Source organism: Lytechinus variegatus, chromosome 12 (genome assembly GCF_018143015.1).
Source record: "Lytechinus variegatus isolate NC3 chromosome 12, Lvar_3.0, whole genome shotgun sequence".
Classification (NCBI taxonomy): Eukaryota; Metazoa; Echinodermata; class Echinoidea; order Temnopleuroida; family Toxopneustidae; genus Lytechinus; species Lytechinus variegatus.
Genome location: NC_054751.1, coordinates 19,298,778 through 19,322,351, shown reverse-complemented (window position 1 = coordinate 19,322,351; position 23,574 = coordinate 19,298,778). Strand labels below are relative to the sequence as shown.

Genomic DNA, 23,574 nt, shown 5'->3' with positions numbered 1-23,574 from the left:
ATGAATGGCGTGGGGTAAAATATCCTGGCCACTGTATTCATTAAATCATGATTTTTTTTTTGTCCGCACGAGGCCCAAAATAGCGTTCAGTAACTCCAGCAGAGCCGACTCGCGCTACTATTTCGACCACCCATTACAAAACTCGGGCATGCAGGCATGGCGCTGATCTGGTGCTGATAAAAGCAGCACCAAAATAGTCTCGGCCTCGCGCGGGCTATTTTAGCCCGCGCAATTCAAAAACCCAAAATTTTATACGACTTAGCCCAGATTAGCGGATCACTGAAGCGGTATACCACAAGGCGCTGCTTTGATCAGCGCCAGACCCGCGCCATCCATTATCTACCCGAGTATTTTGAATGGGTGATCGAAAGTAGCGTCACTCTGCTTTATGTATGTAGTTACTGAACGCTTGTGGTGCAGACTATTATAGTGCGGGCCTGGTGCAGACCAAACAATCATCAGTTACCGAAAATAGTATTAGACACAAGACCGACTCGGGGGCCACAACTGTTTTTTGAAGAATACCCGGCCTCCAAACGTTATTGTATCTGACCCGGCTTGATCAGCGCATAAAAAATCGACCCCCCCCCCGAAAAAAATCCTCAACCGAGAAGCGGGAGGAAAGGTGAAATTGAAAAATATGAAGGCATACTAAAATCTTTTACAAGCTCGTATTTTTATTACAAAAGGCGACGTTTTATTCTCACTCGCTTCCTTCTCTTGTCGCTATTTTGAACCCCCTTCTATGCCATGCCGCGGCCCTTATATTGTGTCTTTATTACGCCACAATAGTTAAATTACAGGATTGCACCCTTCCCCATTCTATTTATGAATAGGAAGTTAACGACAGCAAAGTTCAGATTAATTTCCTAGTCGAAGAGCAATTTGATTGTACAGCATTTAAAATTTACAAATAAGATATTAATCTCACCAGTACCATGTGGCCATTCGACGGTCGTGAGCAAAAACTCATCAAATTTTTCCACGACTTTCTCCGGGACCTTCTGGGGGATCACCTTGGCGGGTCGGTAGTATTGGTAGCACGAGGCCGCCACATGACGATTGCAACTGTCCGCGTTTCTTTTTTCCCCATCAACACTTTTCCTGTCCATTGTCCATTATTGTTGACGATAATTTCTTAGCATATTCTTCTTGTAGTGATCAGCTAGGTAAGAAAAGTACTGCAGGCTATTCCAGCAGAACAAATGTCAACATTGCGATTTGACCTCGAAAGTTATACCTCGGTCGAAGGGTGCAAGGTCATCCTCCAAGGGCTTGTCTGCTCGGGAAATTTACTCTCTACCCCGGCCGGATAATCGTGGTAGCGGTGAGCTACATCTAGATCTTAAAAAAATCCGAAGTATCCTGGTCGGAGGAAGAGGTCGTGGTAAGTTCCCCCGAATGGAAAATTTTCACGAACTTCCTCTGAAACTTCATTCGACGTGACTCAAACAAAACTGACTCCGTCTGAACACAGCTAATATAGAAAGGCCCGGGTGCAGTCATGCGAATCCCATTCTCTATCGACTGCATTCCATTCTTTGAAAAGGGGCGGTTGTTCTAAAACATCGAAGCAATTCATTCAAGCGTTCAGGCTGTGCTTTCATCTTTCAAGCACGCCGGACTATTCTTTGTAATGGCAAGAAAATAATGAAACGTCTTGTTCGCTCCCGCCATGTTAACCCGCGCAAATTAAATTTACACCCTAGTCCTTCCACCCTGTAAAATCATCCAAGGTGATGACCAACAGTAGTTTTATTTTTAAGATCGTCTACGTTCCTCCACTGACTAGCTAGGCATAAAACGACTTACCAACCATCATGGTGATTAAAATTGGAATCAACGGGTAAGTGGAAGTGTCTTTTACTTTCGGAATGGTGGTGGATTGAACCCATCCAATGCACACGTATATGAAAGTTGTTATCTATTAGGACTCCGTGTATGGTGAAATAAGGTTGGCAATGTTTGGTCATGATTTTCTCTGATTTGTCTTTACACCGTAAGTTTACATTACAGCTTTTCATCATAAAGCTTGGCTCTAAAGTAAATTGAATTCTTTGAAATATTTTTTTTTCTTCATAACAAAATACGAAAGAATGTTCAGATGCAATCCATACCAACTTTATTTTCTACTAAAAGAGGGCCCACACAAAGAAATGCTCAAAAATATTTTTTTTTTCATTCCCAATTTAATAATGAAAAAAAATCATAACTGAATGGAACTGAATATTTTGTATTACAAAAGTGATATTTAAAAGAATTATGTTGTATGATCCATAATTATATTTGCATGTAGATTCACCACTGACAGCACTTGTTCACTGCTACCATCCTGCTTGTGGAGAATCTACAGGTAGGACTATGGTATGCCAATGTTGTATTGAGCACACACTTTAAAAAAATCATTAAGATATCACTTTTGTGACCAAAATTACTAATTTTCATACAGTCGTGACAGTTGCAAGTTATTTTTCATTAGTGACTTGGGAATAATTTTTGTATTCACCAGAGAGCTCAAAAACTTGAATTTTGGGCATATTTTTGTGAACGCCCTCTATTGGTGGAAAGAAATATGGCAAGAAAATTTTCATTTTTCAATCTCTATTTTTAATTAAGAAACAAATAATTAAAAAATTAAATTTACAGAAGAGAAAAGTTATATGATGAATAGCTGTAATGAAAACTGACAGTGTAAGAAAATCAAGCATTTGTCCCATAAAAAAAGAGAAAATAAGCCAAACATTGCCACATTATTTTGCCACACATGGAGATGTAACTGAGAACAAGGTTATATCATAACCTTGTTCATTGAATGAGTGACTGACAGGGTGGTTGCACTGCGCAAGTGGTCAAATGCATGCGCAGTTTTAGGGGGACTTTGGGGACTGAAGACCCCCCCCCCCCGGAAAAAATTATCGACCGCAAAGAAAAAAAAACATTTATGCATGTACGTCCTACATGCGTATACATGTATTGATAAATGCAGTATGCTATTCATATCGTCAAGTGCTTTAAAATCAAAGTTTTTACTATTCAAATTCAACAATTCTCTCGCTCGAGTGCTTAACGCGCCCTCACAAAATAACACAATACATGCAAAAATATATAATGTCTCTTAAAGTGCGAATATAGGAAGTCAATGATCTTCTGCAATAAAGTAGACTGCCTTTCAACTTTTATTTTCAAATTAATCTCCCTACTTCACCCACCGCGAATGTAACATACTTATGCCATAAAATAATTTCGGGGCGCTCTGCGCGCCAAATTATAATGCAGAATTTTGCTCGTATAGCACACCGAAAAATGTACAATTATTTATGTGTTTAATAGTATTTTCATGTCAAGTTTGATGATTTTAGAGGGCTTTCAGATGTTTTTCCCCAAGCATAATTATAATTATTTTTGCAAGGGATTCATATTTTTTCATTTTCTCAAAAATAATTGGGCAGGGCAAATCGGTTTGTTTGCCGCATCCCCAATATTTTCATGGCGATCGCCCCCTGTCCCGGCCCCATGATAGAAGCAACATGCGTCATATGCATGCTGAGTATCTCATTTAGCATGAATTCATGTTGCGTCTGTACATTTGGAAGTTCATAAAGTGATCCAGATACTATACAGTGCGTATCAAAAAAAAGTTTACACTTAGAAAAAATCCTGTAAAATTATATATTTGTAATATCCTGACGATTTTTCCACATTTTAGCATTGGTACAGATCCATTCAAGCAAGTGACGATATAACTGTCGAAAAATATTTCCGCTTGAGTGAGCACCACTTACTTTTGAAAAGTTGGAGAAAAATGATTTGCGCAGAACTTTGAAATAGTTATGCGAATAAAAGTATACCTTAATCATGAAGAACACGTGGAAATTAGCTAGTAAAATTGATTTGAAGATATCTTTTACCTTTTTAAACTTGTTTCCTTGCCCAAAACCGTTCGAAGAGTGCATTGCGCCCCACCCCACTCCCCCACACACCGAGTCCATCGTGACGATATTTGCTTTACACTGAGCTGTGATTTACATGAAATGGCTTAGGCTTGATTTTCATTTTGTTAATCATTGCCAAGCTTGGGAAAAGTGTGGAGAAACAAGTATTAAATGAAAAATGAAATGTAAACCAACTTTAAATGATAAAAACTTAGTAAAAAAATGCTGGAGATGTCTGATATAAAATTTTGTTCAGATTCAGTTATGTCTTCAGATCTAGCTGGCACAAAAGGTGTAAAGGTTGTGCTTATTAAGTGTTGAAATTTCAAATTTGGGCGGCAAAATTGTTACAAAATGCTTGAATGTATCCATTTTATTTCAATTGGCTAAAAGTGCTAGGGAAATTTATGAGAAATGCTTCGCAGGTTTGGTTTGATTTCGCCCTTTCCCCTTGACACAGCGTGAAAACAAGCATTTCTGCGCAAACAGATTTCTGCGAGCTTTACAAAAATGGACAGTGCTCACTCAAGTGTAACATTCTGTCAAAACTTTTACTTTCATTGGATAGATGAGACCCAAACCCATAATTATATGTGGAAAAATTACCCACATGTTGTATATTTTTTAATTCCCAGGGTTTTTATAAAGTGTAAACTTTTTTTTGATACGCACTGTATAGGTGTCACTTAAACAAAACAAAAAATCCCGGTCACCACGCTCCCTCGTATTTTTTTTTTTTTTTGTAAAACAACCATTCCTGGTCTTCAACATTCATTTCATTTCAAAGTAATATATTTTCATCATTCTTTAACATTTGCCTCAATTTCCGGAGGGAGATAAATGGTTTTCTAGATTTTTCATTTTCTTCTATTTCAAAACGATACAAGATAAAACAAACCATTAATTAGTCTTGTAATTATTGTTTCTTTTGGACTCATTTCCAACAAAACTTGTATAAATCAAATAATGTTCATTTTCTATTTCTTATCTTTAAACTAATATCAATAACAGAAAATGTTTAAAATGGCTGGAAAAGAAAACTTTGCATGAAATATTATTTAAAAAACTATTTTCAATTTGTTTTTCACAAAACATTTTAACTATGTTTTTTTACAAGAATAAAACTTATGCATACAATCGCCTGTTTGAATACAATAAAAACATTGGTCATTTCATTAAAGTTCCATTTAAATAGATTAACTGTTGTGGTCAAAATATTGTACATGAACTAAAAAGTTAAATTCAATCAATGTAATGTCTTTTACATACTTCAATTTGAATGAACAAACAACTGTCCAAACGGGTAAACAATCAAATATTAAGGTCCTACTACGCAAAATTCTTTAGCTCGTGATTCTTCGATTTTTGTTATGAACTCAATATATATTTTTCTGTCAATCTACTTTATTCAATTCAATTCAATTCCATTCAATAATAGTTTATCAAAAATATGGCTCGCAGCCAAAGGCTGAATAAAAACATGTGTACAATTTTACAATATTAAAATAATACTCAAGTACAAACATGAAATGAAAAATTGAATAAAAATTACTCGTACTTATCATAATACAAGGAAATAAATTGTTGAAAGTAAATAAAATCATACATTGTATTGAACATTATAAATATTAATTACGCAAATTATAACCACTACAATGAGGCACATTGTACATGCATGAATGAGAAATATTAGAAAAGAGAAATGGGGAAGGATAAAGACGGCATATTGGGAGACAGACAGAGAAAAGGTGAGTAAGGGGGAAGGGTAATTAAAAGGAGATATGGATAGAAAGTACAGAGAGAGGATTGGACCAGAAAGATGAAGAAAGTTGTGGCGAAGATTTAAAACAAACAAAGCATGCATGTATGACAACAAATTAAGTAGGGGAAGGCGGGGTAAGTTGAGCATAGGGGCAAGTTGAGCCACCAACCCCAGGCCAATAATGAATGAGTCAGACATTGTGGTGGTGTCATGTATTGATGACCCATAGCATAACCCCTAACCCCACCACATTGTTTTCAACTTTGAAACAAAAAGTAGTTTTTTAGAGGGAAAAATATGAATTTCAGCCAAAAAAGTAAAAAAGAGTGTGAAATAGATAAGTGCTTTATAAACACACACATCTTTAAATATAATAAAGACATGATAACTACATTATTAGTCCAGGTATGGATCTTCATTCTTGTCATAGTCTTTTATATGATGGATGCATAATAAATGTGTGGATACAAAATTATCGCACTAAGTTCGGACTGGGGTAAGTTGAGCCAAACAGCATGGGGCAAGTTGAGCCATGGTAATTCCTATGGTAATGTATCTTAAAAAACAAACAAACCATAAAAATCGATTGAAATGCAGGCTGAAAGGAGCAAATTTACATGACTGCTCTTTTCCTTTTAAAGGATGTTAGTATTTATAGAGAATTAGCAAGTGAAAAGACTTAAAACAAAAAATTGACATGCTGGTTCTCCCCTCATACATTTTGTACATAGTTTTTGTGGCTCAACTTACCCCAGAAGGTGGCTCAAACTTACCCCATATATGGGGCAAGTTGAGCCATTTGACATCGCTTTTTTCAAAGGTCACAATGACTTTCAGTGTGGGGATAGAAAATTATATATAGGTGGAAAATATTTCTGAAGAATTAAATTTTAAGGCAAGGTACTTATTTCGACAAGATTATTAATCATATCAATTCTAACATGCAAAAAGCGAAAACTGTCACAACTTACCCCGCCTTCCCCTACAGAGTAGACTGAGTCGGGCATGTTACAACCGATAATTGGGACCTTTCGCAATCTTCACCGACGCTAATATTAGGGTCCCCTAACACAAATGTTAACGCTTAATCATACACTTGATTTTTAAGATTGATTGTACATTATAGTCAATAGAATCAAACGTAGAAAACTGTTCTACAATCAATGCTAAGCTTTGTGTTACCGGGGGATTACAGGCCCTACAGATCTGCCTTTCGTGTGCAAAATCCTTTCCCGCGACACCCGCACCATATATATGTGCATGTATATTACGACTGATGGCTGGAGATATTCGAAATGCAGGACCTAAAATAAATTATGACATGGATAAGAAAGTGGTTTTTCAAAAAAATCGACTACATATTGAGAGAGGAAAAACTTACTGAATGAAGGCTTAGATATAGATCATTACAGTCCATCGAATCGATATTGCATTTAATGTGGATTATTGGTGGATCACTGGCAATTGATTTCATGGGTTAGATTAACCTCTCCAGCCGAACATTTCACTTCGCTTGCGTTGATACACGTATACGTACACAGCATGCAATACGTTTGACCAGGGACGTGTTGACCTCGCGGGTTTCTTTTGTTTCTTTTGTTTAACCCCTTCTACACAAACGATATGCCTCTAGCACACGATGTAATGGGCATTATGTTTTACTTTCCGCAGAAATGTGGATTAGATTCAAATTCCGGGGGGACCACTTCCATTGATGAGTGGATACCAGGCACGACCATGGGGTTTCGAACAGTACCCCGCTAAACAAGGGAAGCAATTAATTATTTTCCAGATTATGAAAATGCATCTCTTAACAAGTGTGAAACCCTATATTGGATAGGTATCCTTTTTTCAGCATTTTAAACATCGTTTTGACACCTTTAATTATAACGTTACATAGGTCTATACGTAATGTACTTGCCCACTCTGTCCCCTTTTACGCGCAGTCGCTCTTAGTATCCACTAATCAATGGAAGTGGGCCCCCCGGGCGGCCTCTCGAGCTCTAGGAGGAGTCAAATGTTGATTTGGAAAGTCGTCCTCAATCGGGTATATCGCTGTTACCATAGTAGCAACCAGAATTTTGCACACGAAACGCATATTGAACGTATCCGTCGCAGATGCGAAACGAAAAAAAAATCTCATGTCACACAATTTGCATTGCCGGCCAGAGTTTTACGACGGGCCCTAAAGTCTCTTCCAAAATCAACTACCGTTGTAAATTAGCGTCCGCGTCCTCAAACGAAAGGTCGGGAATGTCGCAGCAACGCATAATGTCGCAGATTGCGACATTATGCCAAGAGCGTCCGACGCATAATGTCGCAGTCAACGCATAATGTCGTAGTTTTTCTAACGCATAATGTCACATGTCGCAACGCATAATGTCGCAGCGGTAGTTTCTTCAGGACTCATAAGATATAAAATATGCTTTCACTAAGTATTTTGAGACACGAGAAAGAAGATTAAGTGATTTGGAAATCAGGATAACTCTTTGTATGGATATTATCGGTTTATTGCCATTTCTTCTACTGCCCTTTTCCCCATTAGCGCATGGTCTGATATCATTTCGTCTACCATTAGTTAATCAACCATTAACATAGTCCAATAAACATTTCGTCTAATTACCATCTCGTCTAATAGCCAGTTGGTCTAATAGCCGTTTTGTTTATTAGTCTAATTGTATTTTTTTCAATAGGTCAGTATCCACTTTGTCCAACATCATAACGTCTATTGCCATTTGATCTAGTAGCCAATTGGTCTAAGAAGCACTTGGTCTGCTCTCATTTTGTCAATGTTCCATTTGGTCTAACTTCAGTTCGTTCGCTATCACTTTGTCTAAACCCATTTCGACTAATAATCATTTGGTATCGTTGCCATGGGTCCAATCCCTGATAGGTCCAAATACCGGTTCTAGGACAATTACCACCCGGACAATCACCTTCCGGACAATTACCCCCCCCCCCCGAGGACAATTACCCCTCGAGGACAATGACCCCCCGGACAATTACCCCCTGTAAAATTACCCCCGTGGCATATACCTATCACGTTTTTGGTCGAGTTCCCCCCTCCCCTGGGATTGTCTCGAACCGAGCCTGGTCAACCACATAATAACCATACAATAATCATAACCGAAAAGAAAATCTGTTTGTTTCAGTCGGTAGAGTTCAATAAAAATTTGGGAACTCATTTCAGGCGAATTATTATTGGTTTCGTTTGCAAGTCACGTATTTTCATTGTTCATGTTGTTTTGCGTTTATTCTATTGGTGTACCATTCTATTTATAACGGTTACTCTTATCCCCCTGCTTAATGTGCTATCTCTGTTGTGAATATTGCATAGCCAAGTATTCAATCTGTAGTGTTAAAACTGATATTGTTATCATTCTTTGATAGGTTTGGACGTATAGGGCGTCTGGCCCTAAGAGCTGTTCTTCGAAACGGGGCCTCCAACGTCCAGGTAGTGGCAATCAATGATCCTTATATTGAACTTGAACACATGGTAAGTGTATTAGAAATATGCGCAATGGTACGGGGGCATTGGACAAGATTTTCCAAAGGGAGGGGACATTTTTTTTTCCAGAATATTTTGCAAGATTTTTTTTAAAAGATCTTTTATTCCGTGTACACCACTTATTTCACTATTTCTTTATGACTAACAAGGGGAAGAGGGCGTGTCTTCATGGATCCGCCACTGCCTCCCATGGTGCTGTTAAAGAGAAGCAAAGAAAAGGAGAAAATATTTTGTTAGACTGGAAAAATTACGTCACCTTCATGTCAATATTTTTATTCTAAATCTGTTGACTTTTTATACTATGTTGCTCAAAGGACTTTTATTTTCTAAAAAAAAATCACGGAAACATTTGATTTGCCAGTTTATTTGCAATGCTTTTGGATGTTGGGGTGTTGTGGCCCAGTGGATAAGTTTCCAGACATTTAAACATAAGGCCATGGGTTCGAATTTCAGCCTTGGTGAAATTACCTTCAGTAAGAAACTGATTCATATTATGCTGTACTCATTCCAGTAAGGAAAATGGGTATCTGGCAGGAACTTCGTCCTTAAAGATAAATTCCAGTTCTGGTAACGATCTCAAAATGACTTTTTACAGAATCTAATATAATGACCACCCAAGTGTCTGTATGAATAAAAAAATATGTGCAAAAGGATTCTGGAAGAAATTTTGTAACTGCTGAGAAATAAGCAAAATAAGCGCGGATTCGGTCACTTCCGTCGGGTCTTTATTCCAGCAATAATTATACACCGTCCCACGTGTGCCCATCTGTGTTGGCGATCTTCAGTGTATCGTATTTCAGCTTAGATTTTATGATTTCACAAAGTTCAGTTTATGTAACTGCCAGATCTAGATCCACGATGATAGAGTCATAATTAACCTTGGTTTTACAGACTTTCTCACGAAATTAGTGTTTTACTGCAACTACTATCATTTAGCCTTAAAACGCGTAACAGCAGCTTTACTACATCCAGGGTAATTATTTCGCATTTATCGTAGGACATAATTAGCCGCTATATAATTTATATATATATATATATATAGGCCTATATATATATTTAGAGTGTAGGTTGCGAATATCTTCCCATCATCAAAATGAGGTTCAGGTCGAAAATAGGCCTATACTTACAGAAACAGATTCGACTGTCCAAATTATATGCATGTATTAACTTTGCTTCGTTCTGCTCGTTGCACAGGCCTATCTGTTCAGGTATGATTCTACGCATGGAAGATTTAAAGGCGATATACGCTACGACAAATCAGCAAACGTCCTTACCGTTAATGGAGATAGTATCAAAGTATTCTCACAGTAAGTCAATAGATTTGTTGGTAATTGATGATAGCCGGATTGTCTCCTGAATGTATCATCCGATTCCAGTATAATTTTGCTTAATTTACCGAATTAAAAATGCTTTGAATAATTCATTTCTGAAAAAAAGTAGGCTAATGTGTGATCGATTAAAATCACTGTGTTTTAACCCATTTTTATGAAATTATTTGTTAATGGCTGCAATTCGACTAGGTTATATATATGATTGATATTTGTGTATGTGGAAAATATCCTTTTATTTTGTGAATATTTGACACTCAAATAAAGATTGAATGCAATGAGTTTATTAGGTTTTATTGTATCAAGAATAAAAAAAAGAGAATCACATGCAACTGCCCTTACTGCCACACAAACATCTTTTATGATATGAATAATTTGTTATTTTTAGAGCATCGTGATGGGAAAGTGAAGATGAGAAGATGAATAAGAAGTGATGCCTGGCGAAGCTTAACGATTTTTGAAAAAAAAATCTCTATAAGGGGCCTATATACACGCTTTTGGTGACAACATCCGCATTCTTGTCCAGAATTCATCAGTGAAAGAATTTCTCATGCCAGTCAAAAGAACATTATATTGAGACATTTAAAGGTTTGACCATTACCACATCAGAGAAAGAACTCTTTAATCGAAATGCTCCCATCAAGGGAGCCGCGAAAATACGTACATCATGCAAAGATCTCACGACTGGGATAGTAATGATTCCAATGTAAAACGATTAGAAAAACAAATTAAGAGATTTATGATATTATTAACCGGTATTTTCATTTTGTTCCAACAAAAAGGAATTTGTTATTTTATTTTTTCAAAATACATTCTCGTACAGAGACAAGCCTTCTGAGATCAAATGGGGTGACGCTGGAGTAGAATACGTGATAGAGGCTTCAGGTAAATTCACATCATCGCAGAAGGCGAAGGCACATCTACGGGGAGGGGTAAAGAAAGTGGTTATCACGGCAGCATCTGATGATGCCCCGATATTCATCATGGGTGTCAACCAGCACAGATATGATACGGAAACCATGAACATTGTAAGGTTAGTCGACTTCGTCCAAGTTTATTCAGAAGGATTAAAAATAAAGTTTATTCTGCCTGTCACATAATATATGTTTAAAAAATATTTAAGCAGACGATATAAATGTGATAACTGTAACATTTAACACTGCAAATGGGCATACCAATTATCTGAACAATGTGACACGAATTGGTTTGGATAAGAAGTGATCCAATGTTTGTTTTAATCTCAAAGATTACGAAATGACATCAAGAGAAAGCACATCCATACTTTTCATAGTTCTTGCTGGCTTCCTGCAATGATCAATCCCGTTGTCATATCCCCTTAGGGTTTAGACTTTACAGGTGATAAGAATTTATATTACACCTAGATAGATTCTTGAGATTTGATTGGTTGTTTGATATCGTTCATTCAACCCATTTTGCAATGACGTCATCAACCGTGCAATTTTGTGTCCATTCATCGTGCAATTTTGGATCCATACGATTTTGTCCATTGCACGCGCGCACCGAGACAGCTCATACAAATAAATACGCATGTTGTAATGACGTAACAATCAACAGACCGAACTCGCACTGCATGAGCATGTTTTGCATCGAAATTCATAAATTTCACATGAAACACCCCCCCCCCCCCAATTTTTTTATGTGTCATATATACCAAATAATGAATGTTTTTTTCATTCGTGCAATGGACAGAATACTTCATTCGGCGGAAAGATGAAATAATGGTCCATTCAACTCGGCTACGCCTCGTTTGATGGATCATTTCATCTTTCACCTCATGAAGTATTCTGTCCATTGCACTCCTAAACATTCATTATTTGTATACTAGGTAGCTCGCGACCTTATAGTCAGTTTCCTATATGTACAGTCCCTTCGAAGGCCACCACATTTGCCAACATTCCTTTTGCTTTATATGACAATGTCACATCCTTGTTGTATTGTTCTTGTATCCTTTATCAGTAATGGATCCTGTACAACCAACTGCCTGGCTCCATTGGCTAAGGTGATCAATGATAACTTTGGCATTGAAGAAGGTCTTATGATAACTGTACACGGTTACACTGCAACACAGAACAGCGTAGATGGGACCAGCTCGTCGGTATGTTGTTCATGAAAATATCTCTACCCCTTTTCTCTCTTCCTCATGTTCTGCGCAATGCCAATTAACAAAATTATACAAAATAACAGTAATTGAACAGTCACACGTACAGCAAAAAAAAGCATTAACATAAACAAACACAAGAAAAAAACATTAAAGAAAAAAGAAGAAAAAAACATAGGCTCCCATTTTACTTAGAAGTTGATGGAAAATTGGCAAGATATGATATAGTAGTTTATTTATGTTTAAAAGTCAATGGTGAGTGGCAAGTTTTAATTTCTGATGGCAAACCAGTCCAGATAACAGGGCCTTCATATCTAATAACAGTTCTAGAAAACTTTTTTTTGGAGGGGATAAAAATCATTATACACTTATTTACATTACTATTAAGAGTAAAAAAAAAAATCGTTAAAAATATCTGGTAAATTCCTTATAAATGTTTTTTTCACAAATTTTTTCAAAACTTATTTGTTATCTGATTTTCATATAATTTTCAGCATTTTTCCCGGTGATTTTTACTTTATTAACTTAAAATTTAAGTAAATAGATAAAGTAAAAATCACCGGGCAATATTTTCAGCCCGGAATACCCCTTTAATAGCGACCATGTGTATATAATTATGATGAGAAAATGATTTAAGTATACCAATAATCCATTTGGTATACCTAAAGACAAAACCTCATATCTACCAATTTATAACTGCAGCTTTAGAAGGTTTGTTTTTTTAAGGAGTTGTAGGGTTATGAATCGACCTGAGACTCGGCTCTACACGGAATGTCAACCAACATGGTCGGTAATCTGTATAGATTGAAGTATCATCAAAAAGACAATTTAGACCGCTGTATGAATAGGTTCTTTCCGACTTGTCCGAGATTATATGATAATCGATTAAATAATCATGTCGTAAATTTATGAAACATCGTACTGATGGTAATTTCTGTATTACTTTTTCATTGTTACTGTTGTCTAAGATATTGCACAGTGGTGTATTCTCCGAACTTGCACGATATGCATTTTTTTTCTTTAAGGCCTGGTCCCACTAGCCGACGGACACAAAACATATTCATAACGGATACAGCGGACAGGCAAAATTTCGGGGTAATTCCATCCGTTTTCATACGCTCCAGACAATGGACAAAAATGGGCGAACAGTGGAATCACAGTGGACGGATGTTCGGTGTAAATAGAGCGTATGAAACACGTATGCAAAGAGTACACAACGGATACATATCGTTTTCCAACGGATGGCAAGATCGTTTTCGGTTTTACATCCTCTCTGCATCCGTAAGTGCAGTGGGACCAGACCTTTAACTGTCTAATTTGTGGTTTTCGTTTTTTTTTTCTTTACGTAATTGCTTCCAGAAGTGGCCAAAAGGTCGCGGTGCTGCTCAAAACATCATCCCAACTTCAACTTGCGCTTCAAAGGGTGTAGGAAAAGTTATACCAGAACTCGATGGGTAACGTCTGAATCCTATTAAATTGAGTTCAATGTGCTAATTGGATTTTTTTTTAAACAAATGCACACCTAGTTACCAATAATGCATATAGCATTTCCATTTATTTGAAAGCAATATAAAAGAGCATTGTAGATTAAATGCTTTGCTCACGGGCATAGGTGCCGCAGCCGGGATCGAACCCCGGAATTTTTTTTTTTAAAGGATGTTTTATTATATTCTCTCAAATCAACATACATACTTTGTACAAACTATTTGAAACATAATTATAAATTATACAATAAATCCATTACAATATAATTATACAACTTATACATCAAACTTCAAAAATACTAGAAATTAATACACTAATACGTTTCAGCAATTACAAAATGAAATATTAACAAAATATATGACATGATCAGAGAGAAAAAAGGATAAAAGAAAAAAGGATTATGATTATGATTTTTTTTTAGCCCTTGTCATTCCCCCCCACCCTCCCTTGAACACCCCCATCCCCTATCCGGTGGAGAACTGGCTCTGGGCTCCAGTATATGGTCTAATATTTAAGTTTTCCCATTTACAGAAATGGATTGTAAGAGTCCCCCTCTTTGTTGCTAATTTCTTTTCTTCTCTTTGATCCCCCCTAATACTATTTTTTATTTCAATCAATGAAGGAGGTTTTTTTAATTCTCGGTTTTTGTAAATAAGATATTTAACTAAAATCAAGACATGATTAATTAATTGATATTTACCTTTACTTTTCTCCTGCTTCCCGAAAAGAATTTCCTGCCAACTAAATTTATCTATTTCAAAATTTAAACTTCTTGCACATAGATCCCAAAGTGATTTTGAAAATTCACAAGTATAAAATAGATGTTCATACGTTTCTTCTTCCCTTTCACAAAATGAGCATAAATTGGTCGAAATAAGACCAAAACGGAAAAGGTGGTGGTTAGTGTATAAAATATTATGCAAGAGTTTATACTGGAACTCCCTTAATCGACTATTCAGTGTGCAATATCTTAGTCTTAAAAATATACTTTCTATTTCCTTATTGGTAAGATCATAATTCGTTCTAATTCTGTCAAAAATGGAAGGTTTAATTTCATTTTTATATAACAGCTGTTCGTATATTTCTTTTGATTTTAAAAACATCAAATTAGTCATTTTCTTACCCAAATTGAAATCGATTCCAGAGTTATGCTTTGCATTCATTTCACTATTGTTATTCCAACTAACAGGTAAACAGGCATAAATATGCTTAATCTTTTCAACATCATTTGCATCTAAATTCAAATTAAGAAAATGTGTATCACATTTTAGTTTACCGTTATTGTCCAGAATATGATGCAGTCTATAAACCCCTTTATCGTATAGAATCTTATCAAATATACAACTCCCTTTATATCGAACAAGCTTATTAAAAATGATGAATTTTCAATGGTTAATAAAGGCACAGAGAGTTATGTGGATTAAAAGACTAAAAGAAAATAATACAATGAAATGGAAACAATATTTCAATTATGCCACAAAACATCTGGGAGGAAATTTTATATTTTCATGTGATTACTTGCTTGGATTATTGGAGATAGCATTGCCGCAATTTTATATAGATTTGTTAGAAGTATGGATAGAGACGAAGGATTTTCGTTTAAAATCTGAAACATTTAAAGGAAATGAGATATTTTTTAACAATAAATTTGTACGAATTGAAGGGAAATGCATATTTAACCAAAAAATATATGAAAAAAATATTTACAGATTGAAAAATATTATGGATTATGATGGAAACTTAAGGCCATTTTCGTACTTCCAAAGACAGGGTTTAAACATAAATGATTTTCATCTGATAGAGTCAATTTATAAAACTTTTCCAGTCAGCTGGAAACGAAATATGAAAATAGATAGCAAAGAGGCTTCTCTTAGGGAAGAAATATCATTTATATCTGGAAAAAGAATTTTGTCAATGGAGGAGTTAGTATCTAAAAACGTTTATGCAAATTTTATGAAATGCAACTTCTCAATACCTGATGTTTTCGAAAGGTTAAAAAACAAATATAGTTTCTCTTATGAAAAGATTGAACACATTTTTATGAGACCAAGACAATGTACTCTGAACAGTAGATTAAGAGAATTTCAGTTTAAAATGTTACACGGCATTGCTTACACAAATCATCACTTGTTCCGTTTTAAAATCTCACAAAATAACCTTTGTTGTTATTGTAAAAAAGAGGAGGAAACATATCGCCATCTTTTTTTGGAATGTGAATATGCTTGTCTGGTTTGGGATAATTGTAAGGAGATGTTTGGTTTTATTTCTACGGGTAATTTAAGCTGGGAGGAAATTCTTGTAGGGGTAGAATTAAAGGACGAAGGAAAAGAACGCTTAATCAATCACTTTTTAATCTTTGTTAAATTTTTAATCTTCAAAGGGAGGGAAAAGGGTGCACATATAACCATGGATGAAATTAAAAGGAAATTTAAAGAAGAAGAATGGGAAGAAAGAAGGCTGGCGCTAGGTAGAGGCAAGATGTCTCTTCATTTAAGGAAATGGGAAAATCTTAATTAAAAGAATAAATAGGGAGAGTGAGGCAAAGGTATATATACGAGAGACAAAGCCACAAAACAAAATAAATAAAAACACAGAAAAAACCAATACGGAGAATTGCAGTCCCTTCCATGTAGAGTATAGGCATAAAGGGGAGAATGCTCCTAACCTGGGGACGGAGGGGAGGGGGGGGGGGGTGGGAGGTGGAACAACATTTTTATCTTTTTTTCTCTCTGATCATGTCATATATTTTGTTAATATTTCATTTTGTAATTGCTGAAACGCATTAGTATATTAATTTCTAGTATTTTTGAAGTTTGATGTATAAGTTGTATAATTATATTGTAATGGATTTATTGTATAATTTATAATTATGTTTCAAATAGTTTGTACAAATTGTTTATAGAATCTGATTATGTATGTTGATTTGAGAGAATATAATAAAACATCCTTAAAAAAAAAAAAAAAAAAAATCACCACTTTCCCAAACTCTGTACTTCTAGTATGTCTTATATTTACCCACTCTTCTAATAAGTCCATGTAAAATTTGGAAGCTGTTACTTTCAATAAACCTGAATTATGTGATCGATGGCCAATCACGGATACCAATTCTAATGATATTATCTTCATAATCTTATGAGCTAGATATTTGACATATTTTGGTAATTGGACAGTAACTTTGTTACTAAAATGCACTTGAGACATGTGATATGAATTATATACAACAAAAAAGTAAGTCCCCCTTAAACATCCATAATTGTCGAACCACCGGGAGTTTTAAAAAATATTTTGTACATGAGCGCGTATAATTTTATAAGCTATATACCTCTAAGTGAATGTTACGGACGTATTTTATGTCATGCTTTAGTGAGCACCGCCAGAAGGCAAACTTGTCACATTTTTTAAAGTCGCAAACCAAACATCATGACTTTGATTCCACTTTATTGGAACGGATACCACATTTTCATCATGAAAAATAGTAAGAAGGCTTGTAAAAGGTACTTTTTAAAAGACGATACAACTTCTAATGCTAAATTTCACGGTTGAATAAAAACAAGTCAAAGTTTGCTACAATTTGATTTTTTAAAGGATGTTTTATTATATTCTCTCAAATCAAAATACACAATCACATTCTATAAACAATTTGTACAAACTATATGAAATATAATTATAAATCATACAATAAATCTATTACAAATGTAATTATACAAATTATACATCAAACTTAAAAAATACTAGAAATTAATACTAATACGTTTCAGCAATTACAAAATGAAATATTAACAAAATACATGATATGATATGATAAGAGATTTTTACGCATGTCTATAGATAAAAATGATCAGAAATGATGACCGTCATTTTTGGGAAGAGTAGCTTCAACAATATTCATCATTTCACGGTTCAATGAACAAATACCATACGCAAGTATTGTTTCATTTTGGTAACTGAAATCATCTTTTCTCGCTATGTTCATGAGTATGACAAATTAACACGCTCCAATGAATCAAAGGCGATTGATTAAACATTCATGCTTGAATGAACATGTGGAATGTGATTAGTTCTTTTATACATAATTAGAAAAAGGGCAATTGCTAACTATGGATATCTGTCACAAACCTTTTATGCATAATTCATTTGATTTGATGTTTATGAAAATCCCGATGTCTAATGTTTCAGTGAGCACACAATATTCTAGAATTATACAAATGAGAAGAAAGTTCAAGGCCTTGGCGCAACTCTGTGCCGTATCGAATGATTATTTTGGTGTGCGCGCCTTTTGGATAGTGTCACTCTGGAGCAATGTGCGAAGTTTCATGAAAAAAAAAACTGTTGGCAGAAGTAACAAAAACCGTCCATAAACAAAACCTCATTTCACATTTGTTAAAATTTTGACTTCCTCTTCCATAGACTTGTATACACTATGGGTGCATATGTTTAAGAATAAGTAAGCCCTTATTCAATATGGTGGAACTTTTTTTCGAAGCTGTCTTTAGCAATGTTATTTGGCAGTAATGTTTATCAACCTATTGGCAGAATTCTGTGCAAAATTGAAATCGATTTGTATGGATGAGTGAGCACGCACCAAAGGGGGAAACGGGGCGTTTCCAATGGCACAGACTCATTTTGAGGGGTTATAAAGTGAATATTGGGGGCAAATTCGGTTTCAAATGTGACTTTATTGCTGTTGTCTCTATCATCCATCAATACTCTCCGAACTCGATACACTTTCATGGTTTAGCGAGTACATTCGAAAACTTGGGAATAAATACTCTTTATACTGCATAAATGTATTCTTTTCCTAACAGTTTCTCAGGATCAGTTGAATTTATGGACAAAACAGTGATGGATCCAGAATTTGAAAATGGGGAGGGGCCGAGTAAAACATTGGGCCGAGTAATTGGGAAGAGCTACCATCATTTTCAAATTTTAACATGTTTTAACAAATTATAGAGTATACTACCAGAATCCCCTTTGTCACAAAATAGGCCTATGTACTCACTCAACCATGAACATGCGTTATCAAACTTTCGTGTGGAGTTGCTAAATGATGGATCGTAAAACAGCATTACCACCATAAAATTTATCCCCAAAACATCTTTGCTCCACTTTGTATTTACACAATCTGAAAAATGGCTCTTGTCACTTAAAAAAAAATCATTTTTAATTCAATCTTTGATTATTCATGCATGACTCAATTGATCAATCTCGTATTTGCCTAGGACTTGCTTAATGAGAGTAAATAAGCACCTACAAATATCATATCTCAAAATTATTCCATTCAAAAGTTAGAGCAATTTGATTTAGGGGGGACTTACTATTTTTGCTGTGTATATATTCCCATGAGGCTTAACGTAAGCTAAACCTGGTGAGCATCAGACCGCGTTATTATTGGACCAAAGGGTGATTTGACAAAATTGATGGTTGGCCAAGTGGATTTTAGCCATGGTAGGCCATCTGCTTGTATAGCCCAATTACTTGATACAAACCCAGTGGATTCTCTGCTCTTCGCTTCTCCAGAAAACTGACCGGGATGGCTTACCGCGTACCCGTACCAAATGTTGGGGTTGTTGATATGACTGTTAGACTGAAGAACCCCGTTTCCTACGACACCATCAAACAAACAATGAAAGCTGCATCAGAATCTAAAGAAATGGCAAGGTATCTAGGATACACTGAAGACCAGGTAGGTGACTATTCATTGACTATTAATCTAGCGAAGCAACTATCAAATTTGATCAGCCATCAGCTTTAAAGCATAATAAATCTAAAGTAATTGTAGGCACTTAAGGAATAGACAATGGCAGGAGAAGTGGTTTCTCACAGTTATGGGAGAAAATATATTGGCAAGTGGTAGAAGTAGTGGGACTACTGTTACTACTTCTACTACTACCATTACTACTACTACTACTACTGCTACTACTACTACTACTACTTCTACCACTACTACTACTTCTACTTCTACTACTACTACTACTACTACTACTATACAGTATACTACTTCTAGTAGTATACTACGACTACTACAACTACTTCTACTACTAATTACTACTAATACTACTAGTACTACTACTACTATACAGTAAGTAAGTATACTGTATAGTAGTAGTAGTACTAGTAGAATTAGTAGTAATTAGTAGTAGAAGTAGTTGTAGTAGTCGTAGTAGTAGTAGTAATTAGTAGTAGAAGTAGTAGTAGTAGTAGTAGTCGTATAGTAGTAGTACAAGTAGTATTAGAAGTAGTAGTAGTAGTAGTAGTAGTAGCAGTAGTAGTAGAAGACTAGAAGTACTACGACTACTACAACTACTTCTACTACTAATTACTACTAATACTACTAGTACTACTACTACTATACAGTATACTACTACTACTACTACTAGTACTAGTAGTAGTAGTAATAGTAGTACTACGACTACTACAACTACTTCTACTACTAATTACTACTAATACTACTAGTACTACTACTACTATACAGTATACTACTACTACTACTACTAGTACTAGTAGTAGTAGTAATAGTAGTAATTAATAATCAAATATTTTAGAGTTAAATATATTCAAATAACGAAGGTAAGTATAATAATGTATACTAGGTAAAGTAAGTAAATTAATAAACCTTGAATATCAACTCCTGTGGTGTGATTAAAGAACATCCAAAAGGGAAGTTGACCTAAATGTCAACTTAGTATCATAAAGGACAGACATGATTTATAGAAATTTGATGAAAGTATACATGTGTATATTTTGCGAGTTCTTAAGCTGATTATTTTATGACACCAGCATGATCAAGTTCGGGGTATAAATCAACGGCCATGGCAAAATGTGTCTAATGGTAATGTGGATGATGTATAGGCATGCACAAATCACTTTCATCTTTCTATGAATAAGACTCCTCGTATCATACTACACGACCTCTCTCTCTCTTTGGGGGTGGGGGGGGGGGTGATGAACGCACCTAACGGCGCAAGCAAAATCCAACCGTTAAAACTCTATTGTCTTAAACAATAATAGTTCTAGAAAAACCCGTTTGTCTAATTACAATCTCTACTGGTTGTTAATATTTTTTTTTATTGATCTTTGTAGGTGGTTTCCCAATATTTTTGTGGAGACTCCCGGTCGTGCATTTTTGATGCTGGAGCTAGTATCGCTCTTAATGACAAGTTCGTCAAGCTGGTGTCCTGGTAAGTCCAAAATTAACCTCACACAACATGTCCCGCCATGCCTGGATGGGGTGGTGTGGTTCCTGAAAAGATTCCTGAAAAGAAAGAAAAAAAAAGTTTATGAATGCTAGAATAAGTGGCGTTATGAGTCAAAGATTTTGAGGACAGAACGACGCCTAAGGTGGATTGAAGGGTGTGAAGGGGAGGGGCTCTAAAAGAAACGAATAACCTTTTAAATACGAAATTAGAACTATATGACAGATTTGCAAAATGTCCGTAATGATTATGTACGCTTCTATCATTCCATTTTTTTTGTTTTCTTCTTGGATGGGCCCGGTATTGCCTTTCTGGTTCTAATAACGACTACAGCCCGTTGCTTGGATTTTAGTGTTTAAGTTTAACGGGATTGCCTAGGTTGGATATATTTATGTCTCAATAAATGGAGTAAATTTCACAAAGCAAAATGCTGATAATTTGATCAAAATTGGATAACAAATAAGGAAGTTATTTAATTTAAAAGATTTGCATTATTCCGGTGAATCAGTTCTAGGCATGACTTTATGAATATTCATTAGTTGGGCTGATGATGTCATATCCCCACTTGTTCTTTTGTATTTTATTACATTAAATTAGGTTTATTCAAAAATTTTCGACCAAGAACTAAAACAATTGGATTGACAATTAAGTGCATTAGTTATTTATTGCCGCAACTTATATCATCATAATGGAGACACATAATTTACGCATATGCATGAAAAAATGAATTATGACTTCATGTAATAACATATAAGAAAAAGGAAAGTGGGGATGTGACATTATCAGCCCATCTAATGAAAATTCATGACGATGTGCATATAACTATTTTCACAAAATATTGATAAACCTTAAAATTCAATAACTTCATTGTTTGTTATCTGATTTTAATGAAATTTTCAGCATTTTGCTTTGTGAATTTTACTGTATTTATTTAGATATAAATATTTTCAGCCCGGACCATCCCTTTAAACTAGTAAATCCCATAATTCCTCAAAATGTTGATATCGTTTCATATTCCTACATAGGTATGACAATGAGATTAGTTACAGTACCCGAGTGATCGATCTCATCGAGTATATGGCCTCAAAATCACGACAAGATTACAACTGCAACGATATCACTCACATAAGCGACAGGATAACGTCATAACGCATTTGACACTGATCCATTTAAATGGATACATTTACCGGAAAGTTTGAAACATAAGTATGGAATAGTTACAGCCTGTACACTGTGGGGGCTATATTCTGACGAAAAATTCATATGTGTTCATATAGTGTGATACGGGTGTATTTACATGTATATACGGCATTGTGATTGGTTTTTTTTTGCTGGTTGTATTATTTGTAAAATAATCTTTGAGTAGAACAACAATCATGATAATCTCAACGGCTGATAATGAATAACTGCAATGTAAAATTGATTTTGAAAATTATCAAATGGAAAAAATGGTGATAATCAATATATTAACGCATAATCGCTGAGAGTATTTGATTGTAAATTCAATTAATAGTTAAGTGTTATAATGTTGACATGATTGTAATCGATAAAATCATTTTAATAAAATCATGTGTGTGCTTTTCTACCAAAACTTTATTAAATCTGAAAAATGACAAGTCCCCCTGCATTAATATAAGAAAACCTTCATGTTATATAGATCAAATTAATTAAGTAATTAAAAAGGGTAAATGTTAATCAAGCTTTCATAAGTCTTTTTTTTTGCAGAAAATGCAATCGAATGGGTCTACCTTTTAAAACAAAGCCTTTCCACTTTAGTCTTCGGAAATAACTCATATTGACTTTCTTCGGAACTCGTATTCCACTTTCTTCTGAAGTAACTCAAATTTCGTGATTCTAGTTCTAACCCGTATTCTGAAGTCAGGGAGCGTTTCATTAACATTTCTGTCCGACAAGTTGTCAGACCTGACAACTTTCCTTGATTTTGATTGGCTGAGAAGCATTGTTACTATGCTAACTGTCGGATAAAACAGGACTTGTCGGATAAAACGTCCGACAAGTCCTTTCATGAAACGCTCTCCAGGTTTAACTCGGAGCATGGTCTAACTCGGTGCTAAAATTATGGCAAGCTTAAAGTGTCAACATTTTTACTAAATTGTATATTTCTTATGTTTACTGTGCTCTTTCCTGATTCATTCATGGTGAAGACCATTGGCGGCGGAATCAAAAAATTTTAGGAGGGGACAAACAAAAAAAATTTGACAAGCAAAAAAAAAAGTTCTCAACCCA

At 35.2% G+C, this 23,574-nt stretch overlaps 1 protein-coding gene across 2 annotated transcripts; it reads left to right on the top strand.

Annotated features, from left to right (window-relative positions):
- The first annotated feature begins 1,615 nt into the window (after window positions 1-1,615).
- On the top strand, window positions 1,616-23,267 carry LOC121425436 (glyceraldehyde-3-phosphate dehydrogenase-like). 2 transcript variants are annotated; one of them, XM_041621487.1, is made up of 9 exons: window positions 1,616-1,846; window positions 9,085-9,190; window positions 10,397-10,509; window positions 11,354-11,563; window positions 12,508-12,646; window positions 14,009-14,103; window positions 19,652-19,817; window positions 21,215-21,312; window positions 22,353-23,267. In XM_041621487.1, the coding sequence occupies exons 1-9, from the start codon at window positions 1,821-1,823 to the stop codon at window positions 22,474-22,476; spliced, it is 1,077 nt and encodes a 358-aa protein (XP_041477421.1). In that variant the 5' UTR covers window positions 1,616-1,820; the 3' UTR covers window positions 22,477-23,267. The 2 variants fall into 2 exon arrangements, with proteins under 2 accessions (XP_041477421.1, XP_041477420.1); XM_041621486.1 differs by lacking the exon at window positions 21,215-21,312 and having other exon boundaries at window positions 1,617-1,846; window positions 22,353-22,440.
- Window positions 23,268-23,574: the final 307 nt, after the last annotated feature.